The sequence below is a fragment of the Nipponia nippon genome, unplaced genomic scaffold, assembly GCF_047370975.1.
Source record: "Nipponia nippon isolate SJK-2023a ecotype South Korea unplaced genomic scaffold, ASM4737097v1 scaffold_44, whole genome shotgun sequence".
In the NCBI taxonomy this organism is placed as follows: domain Eukaryota; kingdom Metazoa; phylum Chordata; class Aves; order Pelecaniformes; family Threskiornithidae; genus Nipponia; species Nipponia nippon.
In genome coordinates this window covers 728153-740259 of record NW_028262363.1, presented here as the reverse complement: position 1 = coordinate 740259, position 12107 = coordinate 728153, and the positions used below count along the sequence as shown (strand labels likewise).

The 12107-nt window shown below is 64.7% G+C and overlaps 1 protein-coding gene across 1 annotated transcript; it reads left to right on the top strand.

Moving 5' to 3' along the window:
- Nucleotides 1-4529: 4529 nt before the first annotated feature.
- LOC148052785 (kallikrein-14-like) lies at nt 4530-11510 on the top strand. Its single transcript, XM_087778533.1, has 7 exons — nt 4530-4572; nt 5428-5490; nt 5569-5728; nt 6758-6786; nt 7708-7968; nt 10279-10415; nt 10652-11510. Exons 1-7 carry the CDS (start codon nt 4530-4532, stop codon nt 10802-10804), a joined length of 846 nt encoding a protein of 281 aa, XP_087634659.1. The 3' UTR covers nt 10805-11510.
- The last annotated feature ends 597 nt before the right edge of the window (nt 11511-12107 follow it).

Sequence of the window (12107 nt, the reverse complement as noted above, 5' to 3'; positions counted from 1 at the left end):
ACCAAGACCATCAGAGATGGACCAAGGCCACCATGGATGGACCGACCCCACCACAGACCCCACCATGGACGGACCAAGCCCACCACAGATGGACCAAGCCCACCACAGACCCCACCACAGATGGACCAAGCCCACCAGAGATGGACCAAACCCACCACAGACCCCACCACGGATGGACCAAGACCATCAGAGATGGACCAAGGCCACCATGGATGGACCAACCCCACCACAGACCCCACCACGGATGGACCAACCCCACCACAGACCCCACCACAGATGGACCAAGACCATCAGAGATGGACCAAGGCCACCATGGATGGACCGACCCCACCACAGACCCCACCATGGACGGACCAAGCCCACCAGAGATGGACCAAGCCCACCACAGACCCCACCACGGATGGACCAAGACCATCAGAGATGGACCAAGGCCACCATGGATGGACCAACCCCACCACAGACCCCACCATGGATGGACCAACCCCACCACAGACCCCACCATGGATGGACCAACCCCACCACAGACCCCACCATGGACGGACCAACCCCACCACAGATGGACCAAGGCCACCAGAGATGGACCAAGGCCACCAGAGATGGACCGTCCCCACCATGGATGGACTGAACCCACCACAGACGCCACCACGGATGGACCGAGCCAACCCCACCCCAGACCCACCCCCCCACCCCCAATAAACCCCCCCCCGCATCTCCATGGCATCTCTTGACCCCTTGGGGGGCACCTGGGGGGCAAACGTGGGGCAAACGGGGCAAAGGCGGGCAGAAGCGGGCAAACTCAGGCGGAAGTGGGCGAAATCGGGCAGAAGTGAGCCAAACTCGGGCAGAAGTGGGCAAAATCGGGCAGAAGTGGGCCAAAATCGGGCAGAAGTGGGCAAAATCGGGCAGGGGTGAGCCACAATAGGGCAGAAGTGAGCCAAACTCGGGCAGAAGTGGGCCAAAATCAGGCAGAAGTGAGCCAAAATCAGGCAGAAGTGAGGCAAACTCGGGCAGAAGTGAGCCAAACTCGGGCAAACCTGGGCCGAATCAGGCAGAAGTGAGCCAAACTTGGGCAGAAGTGGGACAAAATCGGGCAGAAGTGAGCCAAACCCGGGCAGAAGTGAGCCAAAATCAGGCAGAAGTGAGCCAAACTCGGGCAGAAGTGAGCCAAAATCAGGCAGAAGTGAGCCAAACCTGGGCAGAAGTGAGCCAAACTCGGGCAAACCTGGGCCGAATCAGGCAGAAGTGAGCCAAACTCAGGCAGAAGTGGGCCAAAATCAGGCAGAAGTGAGCCAAACTCGGGCAGAAGTGGGCCAAAATCAGGCAGAAGTGGGCCAAAATCAGGCAGAAGTGAGCCAAAATCAGGAAGAAGTGAGCCAAACGCGGGCAGAAGTGGGCCAAAATCAGGCAAACCTGGGCCGAATCAGGCAGAAGTGAGCCAAACTTGGGCAGAAGTGGGCCAAAATCGGGCAGAAGTGAGCCACAATAGGGCAGAAGTGAGCCAAACTCGGGCAGAAGTGAGCCAAAATCAGGCAGAAGTGAGCCAAACCCGGGCAGAAGTGAGCCAAAATCAGGCAGAAGTGAGCCAAACTCGGGCAGAAGTGAGCCAAAATCAGGCAGAAGTGAGCCAAACCTGGGCAGAAGTGAGCCAAACTCGGGCAAACCTGGGCCGAATCCGGCAGAAGTGGGCCAAAGGTGGGCCCAGCGTGGGGAGGGGCCCTCCCCGCCCCCCAACCCCGCGTTCGGGAGGGAGCCGAGCGCCCCAAAACGTTGCGTCAGCGGGGGGGGGCGGGGGGGGGGAGGGGTGAGTCACGGGGGCCGAGCGCCGCCCCGCCCTGGCCGCGTTGCGGGAGGGGGGTAATTAGGGCAGAGAACGAGGCCGGAGGGCAAATGAGGCCCGGGGAAAGGGAGGCCATGATGGCGGCGGCGCGGTGGTGGCGAAGGCGGAGGAGCCGGAGCCGAGCTTCGCCGAACGGCGTCGGGAGGGACCGTGGGCGGCGTGGCACCCGTGGCCGCGGCGCTCCGCCCTGGGGTGCTGGCAGGGAACCCGGGCGTCCGGGAATCACCCCCTCCCCCCACCCACGCACCCCACTCCACCCCATCCAACTGGGGAGGACTGGGAGTCACTGGGGTGGCGTGAAGGCTCTTGAGTCCCCTGGGAGCATCCTTCCATCCTCCCCCTCTTGCATCCTCCCCCTCCCCCCTCCCCCCACCCCTCCCCCCAGGGGTGGGGCAGGGTGACCCCGCCCCCTTCCCGACCCCACCCTGACGTGGGCACCCGCCGGCCCGCGACGCGCAGCCGCCATTGGGGCGGCCGCGCGGCGAGGCGCGAGGACGGGCGGCGATACCATACGCGGCGAGGCGATACGTCAGGTGACATGGGGGGGGGGAGGGGAGGGGAGGGAGGGGAGATGGAGGGAGGATGGAGGGAGGGAAGGGAAGGGGAGATGGAGGGAGGATGGAGGGAGGGAAGGGGAGATGGAGGGAGGACGGAGGGAGGGAAGGGAAGGGAAGGGGAGATGGAGGGAGGATGGAGGGAGGGAAGGGAAGGGAAGGGGAGATGGAGGGAGGAGGGAGGGAGGGAAGGGGAGATGGAGGGAGGATGGAGGGAGGGAAGGGGAGATGGAGGGAGGAGGGAGGGAGGGAGGGAAGGGGAGATGGAGGGAGGACGGAGGGAGGGAAGGGAAGGGGAGATGGAGGGAGGACGGAGGGAGGGAGGGAAGGGGAGATGGAGGGAGGACGGAGGGAGGGAAGGGAAGGGGAGATGGAGGGAGGACGGAGGGAGGGAGGGAAGGGGAGATGGAGGGAGGACGGAGGGAGGGAAGGGGAGATGGAGGGAGGATGGAGGGAGGGAAGGGGAGATGGAGGGAGGATGGAGGGAGGGAAGGGAAGGGGAGATGGAGGGAGGAGGGAGGGAGGGAAGGGAAGGGAAGGGGAGATGGAGGGAGGATGGAGGGAGGGAAGGGGAGATGGAGGGAGGATGGAGGGAGGGAAGGGGAGATGGAGGGAGGATGGAGGGAGGGAAGGGGACATGGAGGGAGGATGGAGGGAGGGAAGGGGAGATGGAGGGAGGATGGAGGCAGGGAAGGGAAGGGGAGATGGAGGGGGGTGGGTGGGAGGGAAGGGAAGGGGAGGGGAGATGGAGGGAGGATGGAGGGAGGGAAGGGGAGATGGAGGGAGGGTGGAGGGAGGGAAGGGGAGATGGAGGGAGGATGGAGGGAGGGAAGCGGAGATGGAGGGAGGACGGAGGGAGGGAGGGAAGGGGAGATGGAGGGAGGAGGGAGGGAGGGAAGGGGAGATGGAGGGAGGACGGAGGGAGGGAGGGAAGGGGAGATGGAGGGAAGATGGAGGGAGGGAAGGGGAGATGGAGGGAGGATGGAGGGAGGGAAGGGGAGATGGAGGGAGGATGGAGGGAGGGAAGGGAAGGGGAGATGGAGGGAGGATGGAGGGAGGGAGGGAAGGGGAGATGGAGGGAGGATGGAGGGAGGGAGGGAAGGGGAGATGGAGGGAGGATGGAGGGAGGGAGGAAAGAGAGATGGAGGGAGGGAGGGAGGAGGAGGGAAGGGGATGGAAGGGGGATGGAGGAAGGATGGAAGGAGGGAAGAAAGATGGAGGGAGGATGGAAGGGGGATGGAAGGAGGGAGGAAGGGGGGTGGAAGGAGGAAGGGAGGAGGAAGGAAGGAGAGAGGGAAGGAGGGAGGGAAGGGGATGGAAAGGGGATGGAAGGAGGGAGGAAGGGGAGATGGAGGGAGGATGGAGGGAAGGAGGGAGGGAGGGAGGCAGGGGGATGGAGGCAGGATGGAAGGGGGAAGGAAGGAGGGGAAGGAGGGGTGGAAGGGGGGATGCAGAGACAGACAGAGGCGCAGGCAGGAGGGGGGGCAGGCAGGAGGGGGGACAGGCAGGAGGGGGGACAGGCAGGGGGGAGGGGCAGGCAGGAGGGAGGGGCAGGCAGGAGGGGGGCAGGCAGGAGGGGGGGCAGGCAGGAGGGAGGGGCAGGCAGGAGGGGGGGCAGGCAGGAGGGGGGGCAGGCAGGAGGGAGGGGCAGGCAGGAGGGAGGGGCAGGCAGGAGGGGGGGCAGGCAGGAGGGGGGGCAGGCAGGGGGAGGGGCAGGCAGGAGGGGGGGGAAGGCAGGAGGGAGGGGCAGGCAGGAGGGGGAGGGGCAGGCAGGAGGGGGGGCAGGCAGGAGGGGGGCAGGCAGGGGGAGGGGCAGGCAGGAGGGGGGGCAGGCAGGAGGGGGGGCAGGCAGGGGGGAGGGGCAGGCAGGAGGGGGGGAAGGCAGGAGGGAGGGGCAGGCAGGGGGAGGGGCAGGCAGGGGGAGGGGCAGGCAGGAGGGGGGGGCAGGCAGGAGGGGGGGCAGGCGGGGGGGGGCAGGCAGGAGGGGGGGCAGGCAGGAGGGGGGGCAGGCGGGGGGGGACAGGCAGGCGGGGGGGGACAGGCAGGCGGGGGGGACAGGCAGGGGGACAGGCAGGGGGACAGGCAGGGGGGCCAGGCTGGTGTCCCCTCTCACCCTCCCCCATGTCCCCCTCAGGGCCATGGAGCTGCTGCCCATCACGGTGCTCCTGCTGCTGCTGACGGGTAGGTGGGGTCCCCCACGTCCCCCCACGTCCCCCCGGGTCCCCCCGGGTCCCCCCACGTCCCCCCGGGTCCCCTCGGGTCCCCCCACGTCCCCATATGTCCATGTGCCCATGGAAGGAGCCTGGAGAGGGGACACGTCTGGTGGCCCGTGCGTCCATGGAGGGGACACGTCTGGTGGCCCGTGTCTCCATAGAGGGGACACGTCTGGTGGCCCGTGACCCCATGGAGGAGACACGTCTGGTGGCCCATGTCTCCATGGAGGGGACACGTCTGGTGGCCCGTGACCCCATAGAGGGGACACGTCTGGTGGCCCGTGCATCCATGGAGGGGACACGTCTGGTGGCCCGTGTCCCCATGGAGGGGACACGTCCAGTGGCCCATGACCCCATGGAGGGGACACGTCTGGTGGCCCGTGCGTCCATGGAGGGGACACGTCTGGTGGCCCATGACCCCATGGAGGGGACACGTCTGGTGGCCCGTGTCCCCATGGAGGGGACACGTCTGGTGGCCCGTGACCCCATAGAGGGGACACGTCTGGTGGCCCGTGCATCCATGGAGGGGACACGTCTGGTGGCCCGTGTCCCCATAGAGGGGACACGTCTGGTGGCCCGTGCATCCATGGAGGGGACACGTCTGGTGGCCCGTGTCCCCATGGAGGGGACACGTCTAGTGGCCCATGACCCCATAGAGGGGACACGTCTGGTGGCCCGTGCGTCCATGGAGGGGACACGTCTGGTGGCCCATGACCCCATGGAGGGGACACGTCTGGTGGCCCATGTCCCCATGGAGGGGACACATCTGGTGGCCCGTGCGTCCATGGAGGGGACACGTCTGGTGGCCCGTGTCCCCATGGAGGGAACCTGGGGCAAGGACACCTGGTGACCCGTGTCCTTCCGGCAGGAGCAACCTGGGGACAGGACACCTCTGGTGGCCCGTGGCCCGACGGCCAGAATGACGTCGGGGCCGGGACGGAGCCATGCGGCGCCCCCGCGTCGCCGCCGGCCGGGCGGGCGGGGGAGGAGGGCAGGATCATCGGGGGGTATCCCTGCATCCCCCTCTCGCAGCCCTGGCAGGTTTACATCTACAGCCCCGTGCGCTGCGGCGGGATCCTGCTGCGGGACAACTGGGTGCTCTCGGCCGCCCACTGCAACAGGAGGTGGGGACACCCCAGGGGACGGGGGGGGGCTGGGGGACACGGGCAGGGGACATGGGGACATGGCTGGGGACACGGGACGGGCAGGGGGACGCGGGCAGGGGATGTGGGATGGGGACAGGGGCGTGGCCGGGGCATGGGGACGTGGTTGGGGACACGGGATGGGCATGGGGACGTGGGCAGGGGACGTGGGGACGTGGTTGGGGACACGGGATGGGCATGGGGACACGGCCAGGGGACATGGGGACGCGGGCAGGGGACGTGGGATGGGGACAGGGGCGTGGCCGGGGCATGGGGACGTGGTTGGGGACACGGGATGGGCATGGGGACACGGGCAGGGGACATGGGGACGTGGTTGGGGACACGGGATGGGCATGGGGACATGGCCAGGGGACATGGGGACATGGCTGGGGACACGGGACGGGCATGGGGACGCGGGCAGGGGATGTGGGATGGGGACAGGGGCGTGGCCGGGGCATGGGGACGTGGTTGGGGACACGGGATGGGCACGGGGACACGGCCGGGGGACATGGCGACATGGTTGGGGACACGGGATGGGCATGGGGACGCGGGCAGGGGACATGGGGACACGGGCAGGGGACGTGGGATGGGGACAGGGGCGTGGCCAGGACATGGGGACATGGTTGGGGACATGGGACGGGCATGGGGACGCGGGCAGGGGACGTGGGGACGTGGTTGGGGACACGGGACGGGCAGGGGGACACGGGCAGGGGACGTGGGGACGTGGTTGGGGACATGGGATGGGCATGGGGACATGGCCAGGGGACATGGGGACATGGCTGGGGACACGGGACGGGCATGGGGACACGGGCAGGGGACGTGGGGACGCGGGCAGGGGACGTGGGGACGTGGTTGGGGACATGGGACGGGCACGGGGACACGGCTGGGGGACAGGACCGTGGGTGGCGGGGGACAGGGGACACGGCGGAAGGATGAGGACGTGGGACAGCCCCTCCTGAGGTGACACCAGCCATGCCCCGAGGGGACACCGGTGGGGCGTGGAGCCGTGACCGCCCCCGCGTCCCCCCCCTTTCCCTGCCGCATGTCCCCACGTCCCCCCACGTCCCCACGTGTCCCCCCCATCCCCCCATGTCCCCACGTCCCCCCCATGTCCCATCTGTCCCCCCCGTGTCCCCATGTCCCCTCCATGTCCCTTCTGTCCCACGTCCCCCCGTCCCCCCCATGTCCCCACATGTCCCCCCCGTCCCCACGTGTCCCATCCATGTCCTCATGTCCCCCCCACGTCCCCCTGTCCCCCCCATGTCCCCATGTGTCCCATCTGTCCCACGTCCCCCCATCCCCCCATGTCCCCCCCATGTCCCCACGTGTCCCCCCATGTCCCCCTGTCCCCCCGTGTCCCATCCATGTCCTCATGTCCCCCCCGTCCCCCTGTCCCCCCATGTCCCCACGTGTCCCCTCCCACGTCCCCCTGTCCCCCCCATGTCCCCACGTGTCCCATCCATGTCCTTATGTCCCCCCCGTCCCCCTGTCCCCCCCATGTCCCCACGTGTCCCCCCACGTCCCCCTGTCCCCCCCATGTCCCCACGTGTCCCATCCATGTCCTTATGTCCCCCCCACGTCCCCCTGTCCCCCCCATGTCCCCACGTGTCCCCCCCGTCCCCCTGTCCCCCCTGTCCCCACGTGTCCCATCCATGTCCCCCTGTCCCCCCCCACGTCCCCCTGTCCCCCCCATGTCCCCACGTGTCCCCCCCCGTCCCCCTGTCCCCCCCTGTCCCCACGTGTCCCATCCATGTCCTCATGTCCCCCCCCGTCCCCCCATGTCCCCCTGTCCCCCCCGTCCCCACGTGTCCCATGTCTCCCCCATGTTCTCATGTCCCCCTGCCCCCCCCCCCGTGTCCCTTCCGCCCCCCCCCCCCCCCCCTTTGCCCCCCCCCCCCCGGCGGGGGGGGGTGGGGGGGGGACGGGGACGGGGACGGGGACACACGACGACGACGACGACACCCGCAGAGCCCTGCGCCTGCGCCTGGGGGAGAACGACCTGCGGCGGCGGGAGGGGACGGAGCAGGAGCGGCGGGTGACCAAGGCCATCCCCCACCCCGCCTACGACCCCGCCACCCTCGACAACGACCTCCTCCTCCTCAAGCTGCAGCGGCCGGCGGCGCTGGGCCGCGCCGTCCGGCCCCTGCCCCTCCCCCGCGCCTGCGCCCCGCCCGGCGCCACCTGCCTCGTCTCGGGCTGGGGCACCGTCACCACCCCCCAAGGTGAGGGGGGGGGAGGGGGGGGGGGGGGGGAACCCGGGAGGAGACCCGGAGTAGACGCGGAGTAAACCCGGAGTAGACGCGGAGTCGCAGCAGGGTGCGAGGCAACGCGCAGCAACGGTGCGCTAAACCCGCGGCAAAGTCGGAGCAAGCCCGTAGGAAAGTCGACGTAAACCCGTAGGAAAGTCGTCGTAAGCCCGTAGGAAAGTCGACGTAAACCCGTAGGAAAGTCGACGTAAACCCGTAGTAAAGTCATAGTAAGCCCGTAGTAAAGTCGACGTAAACCTGTAGTAAAGTCGACGTAAACCCGTAGGAAAGTCGACGTAAACCCGTAGGAAAGTCGTAGTAAGCCCGTAGTAAAGTCGACATAAACCTGTAGTAAAGTTGTCATAAACCTGTAGTAAAGTCGACATAAACCCGTAGTAAAGTCGACGTAAACCCATAGTAAAGTTGACGTAAACCTGTAGTAAAGTCATCGTAAACCTGTAGTAAAGTCGTAGTAAGCCCGTAGTAAAGTCAACATAAACCCGTAGTAAAGTCGTCGCAGACCTGTAGTAAAGTCGTAGTAAACCCGTAGTAAAGTCGACATAAACCTGTAGTAAAGTCGTCGCAGACCTGTAGTAAAGTCGTCATAGACCTGTAGTACAGTCGTAGTAAACCCGTAGAAAACCCGTAGTAAACCCATTGTAAAGTCGTCGTAGACCTGCAGTAAAGTCGTAGTAAACCTGTAGTAAAGTCATAGTAAACCCGTAGTAAAGTCGTCGTAGACCCGTAGAAAGTTGTCGCAGACCCGCAGCAAAGTTGGAGCAAGCCCGTAGTAAACCCGTAGTAAAGTCATAGTAAACCCGTAGTAAAGTTGTCGTAAAACCCATACTAAAGTCAGAGTAAACCCATGGTAAAGTCGGAGTAAAGGCGTAGCGAGCCCGTGGTAAAGTTGTGGCAGCCCCAGAGCAAAGGCGCAGCACAGCTGCAGTGAAACCCGGGGTAAAAGCAGAGTAAACACAGAGTAAAGTTGCCGTAAACCTGGTGCAAAGTCATAGTAAGCCCGGGATAAAGGCCTAGCAAGCCTGGAGTAAAGCTGTAGTAAGCCAGGAGCGCGCCAAAGGCGGGAGGAGGAGACGGAGCCTTGGTGGGGTGAGGAACCCCTGTGTAAGGCCCCGGGGGAGGAGGAGGGGGGTTACTCCCTGGAGTAACGGCGTTTGGAGTCGGGGGGGTTGGTACTCGCCAGGAGTAACCCTGGAGTAAACCAGGGTGAGGGGGGCGGTGCTCCTGGGAGTAAACCCGGAGTAACCTGCGTGAAGGCTGTTGGTCACGGGCGTAAACCTGGAGTAAACCAGGAGTAAGGGAGAGAGAGCAGGGGCCACATCCTGCCTGGAGTAAACCCGGAGTAACTTATGAGTATCCTACAAGTAACGATGAGTAACCAAGGCGCAATCGAGAAGTTAACGATGCGTAGCCTACGACTAACCTATGAATAATCGATGAGTAACCTACAACTAACCTATGAATAATCGATGTGTAACCTACGACTAACCTACGAATAATTAATGAGTAACCTGCGACTAACCTATAAATAATCGATGACTAACCTATGACTAACCTATAATTGATGAGTAACCTAGGACGAACCTATGAATAATCGATGAGTAACCTACGAATAATTAATGAGTAACCTGCAACTAACCTATAAATAATTGATGAGTAACCTACGACTAACCTTTAATTGATGAGTAACCTACGACTAGCCTATGAATAACCGATGTGTAACCTACGACTAACCTACGAATAACCGATGAGTAACCTACGACTAACCTACGAATAACCGATGAGTAACCTACGACTAACGTACGAATAACCGATGAGTAACCTACGACTAACCTACGAATAACCGATGAGTAACCTACGACTAACGTACGAATAACCGATGAGTAACCTACGACTAACCTACGAATAACCGATGAGTAACCTATGACTAACCTACGAATAACCGATGAGTAACCTACGACTAACCTACGAATAACCGATGAGTAACCTACGACTAACGTACGAATAACCGATGAGTAACCTACGACTAACCTACGAATAACCGATGAGTAACCTCGGAGTAACTGATCCATAACCTGTAAGTAACCTAGGAGTAGCCTATGAGTAACGGGTGCCTGACCTATAAGGAATCTATAAGCAACCTCTACCTAACCGAGGGGTAACCTAGGAGTAAGCTAGGAGTAAGCTAGGAGTAAGCTAGGAGTAGGGCCCGGAGCGGCCCAGCAGCCCCTGGGGGTGTCCCCGACCCCTCCCCCCCCTCCCCCGCAGTGACCATCCCCCGCCACCTGATCTGCGCCTACGTCGACGTCCTCTCCGCCGCCGCCTGCCGCCGGGCCTACCCCCAGCGCATCACCCCCAACATGCTCTGCGCCGGGGTGCGCGACCAACGCGTCGACTCCTGCCAGGTAAAGGCGGGGAGGGCGGGGCATCCCCGCCCCCCCCCTCCAAACCCCGCCCCCCCCTCCAAACCCCGCCCCCTCAACCCCAGCGTGGCCTCCAACCCCTTCTACCTCAACGGGGGGGGGGGGGGCGCCCCCCAACCTGCTCCTGCGGTGGTCCCCAGCCCCCTCCCCCTCCCCCATGGCGCGTCACCAAGCTCCGCCCCCCCCCCTCCCCCCGCCCCTGTCCCCTCTCCCCATAGGGCGACTCCGGGGGGCCGCTGTCCTGTAACGGGACCCTGCAAGGGGTGGTGTCCTGGGGGCTGCAGACCTGCGCCCTGCCCGGCCGCCCGGGGGTCTACACCCGCGTCTGCAACTACGTCGGCTGGATCCAGGCCACCATGAACGGCAACTAGGAGGCGGCGACCCCCTCCCCCCCCCCCGCCCCGTCGGGCCACCGAGGACCACGGATCTGGGCCACGGCTAGGGATAGGAAGAGCTGGGCCAGCACGGACTACGACTACGGACAGAGGTTGGGGCCACCATGGACCTGGGCCACAGCTGGGGACGTGGAGACAGCGATCTGGGCCACCACGGGCCATGGATCTGGGCCACCACAGACTAGGGACAGAAAGACATGGATCTGGGCCACCACGGGCCACGGATCTGGGCCACCACGGACTAGGGACATGGAGACATGGATCTGGGCCACCACGGGCCATGGATCTGGGCCACCACGGACTAGGGACATGGAGACACGGATTTGGGCCACCACGGGCCACGGATCTGGGCCACCACAGACTAGGGACAGAAAGACATGGATCTGGGCCACCACGGGCTACAGATCCGGGCCACCATACACTAGGGACATGGAGACATGGATCTGGGCCACCACGGGCCACGGATCTGGGCCACCACGGACTAGGGACATGGAGACACGGATCTGGGCCACCACAGGCCACGGATCTGGGCCACCACAGACTAGGGACAGAAAGACATGGATCTGGGCCACCACGGGCCACGGATCTGGGCCACCACGGACTAGGGACATGGAGACACGGATCTGGGCCACCACAGGCCACGGATCTGGGCCACCACAGACTAGGGACAGAAAGACATGGATCTGGGCCACCATGGGCCACGGATCTGGGCCACCACGGACTAGGGACATGGAGACATGGATCTGGGCCACCACGGGCTACAGATCCGGGCCACCATACACTAGGGACATGGAGACATGGATCTGGGCCACCACGGGCCACGGATCTGGGCCACCACGGACTAGGGACAGAAAGACATGGATCTGGGCCACCACGGGCCATGGATCTGGGCCACCATGGACTAGGGACATGGAGACATGGATCTGGGCCACCACGGACCACAGCCATGAAGATAACTCTGGGCCACTGCGGACACGGACTCGGGCCACAACGGACCACAGCTGAGGACATGGGGACATGGCTCCGGGCCACCACGGACCACAACTGGGGCCACCGACCAAGGCCACCACCGACCACAACTGGGGCCAGGGACGCGGGCCACCGCGGACCCCATCGCAAGCCCCGGGGGACACAGACGCGGAGCCGAGATCACGGAGGGGACGCGGATTCGGGGGGAGGAACAATAAAACCGGAGCAAAGCCGCGCTCGAGTCCGTCTCTACGTCCCATCCCCCCCCATCCCCCCGCCCCATCCCCCCCCCAAAGTCCTCTGGCCACCC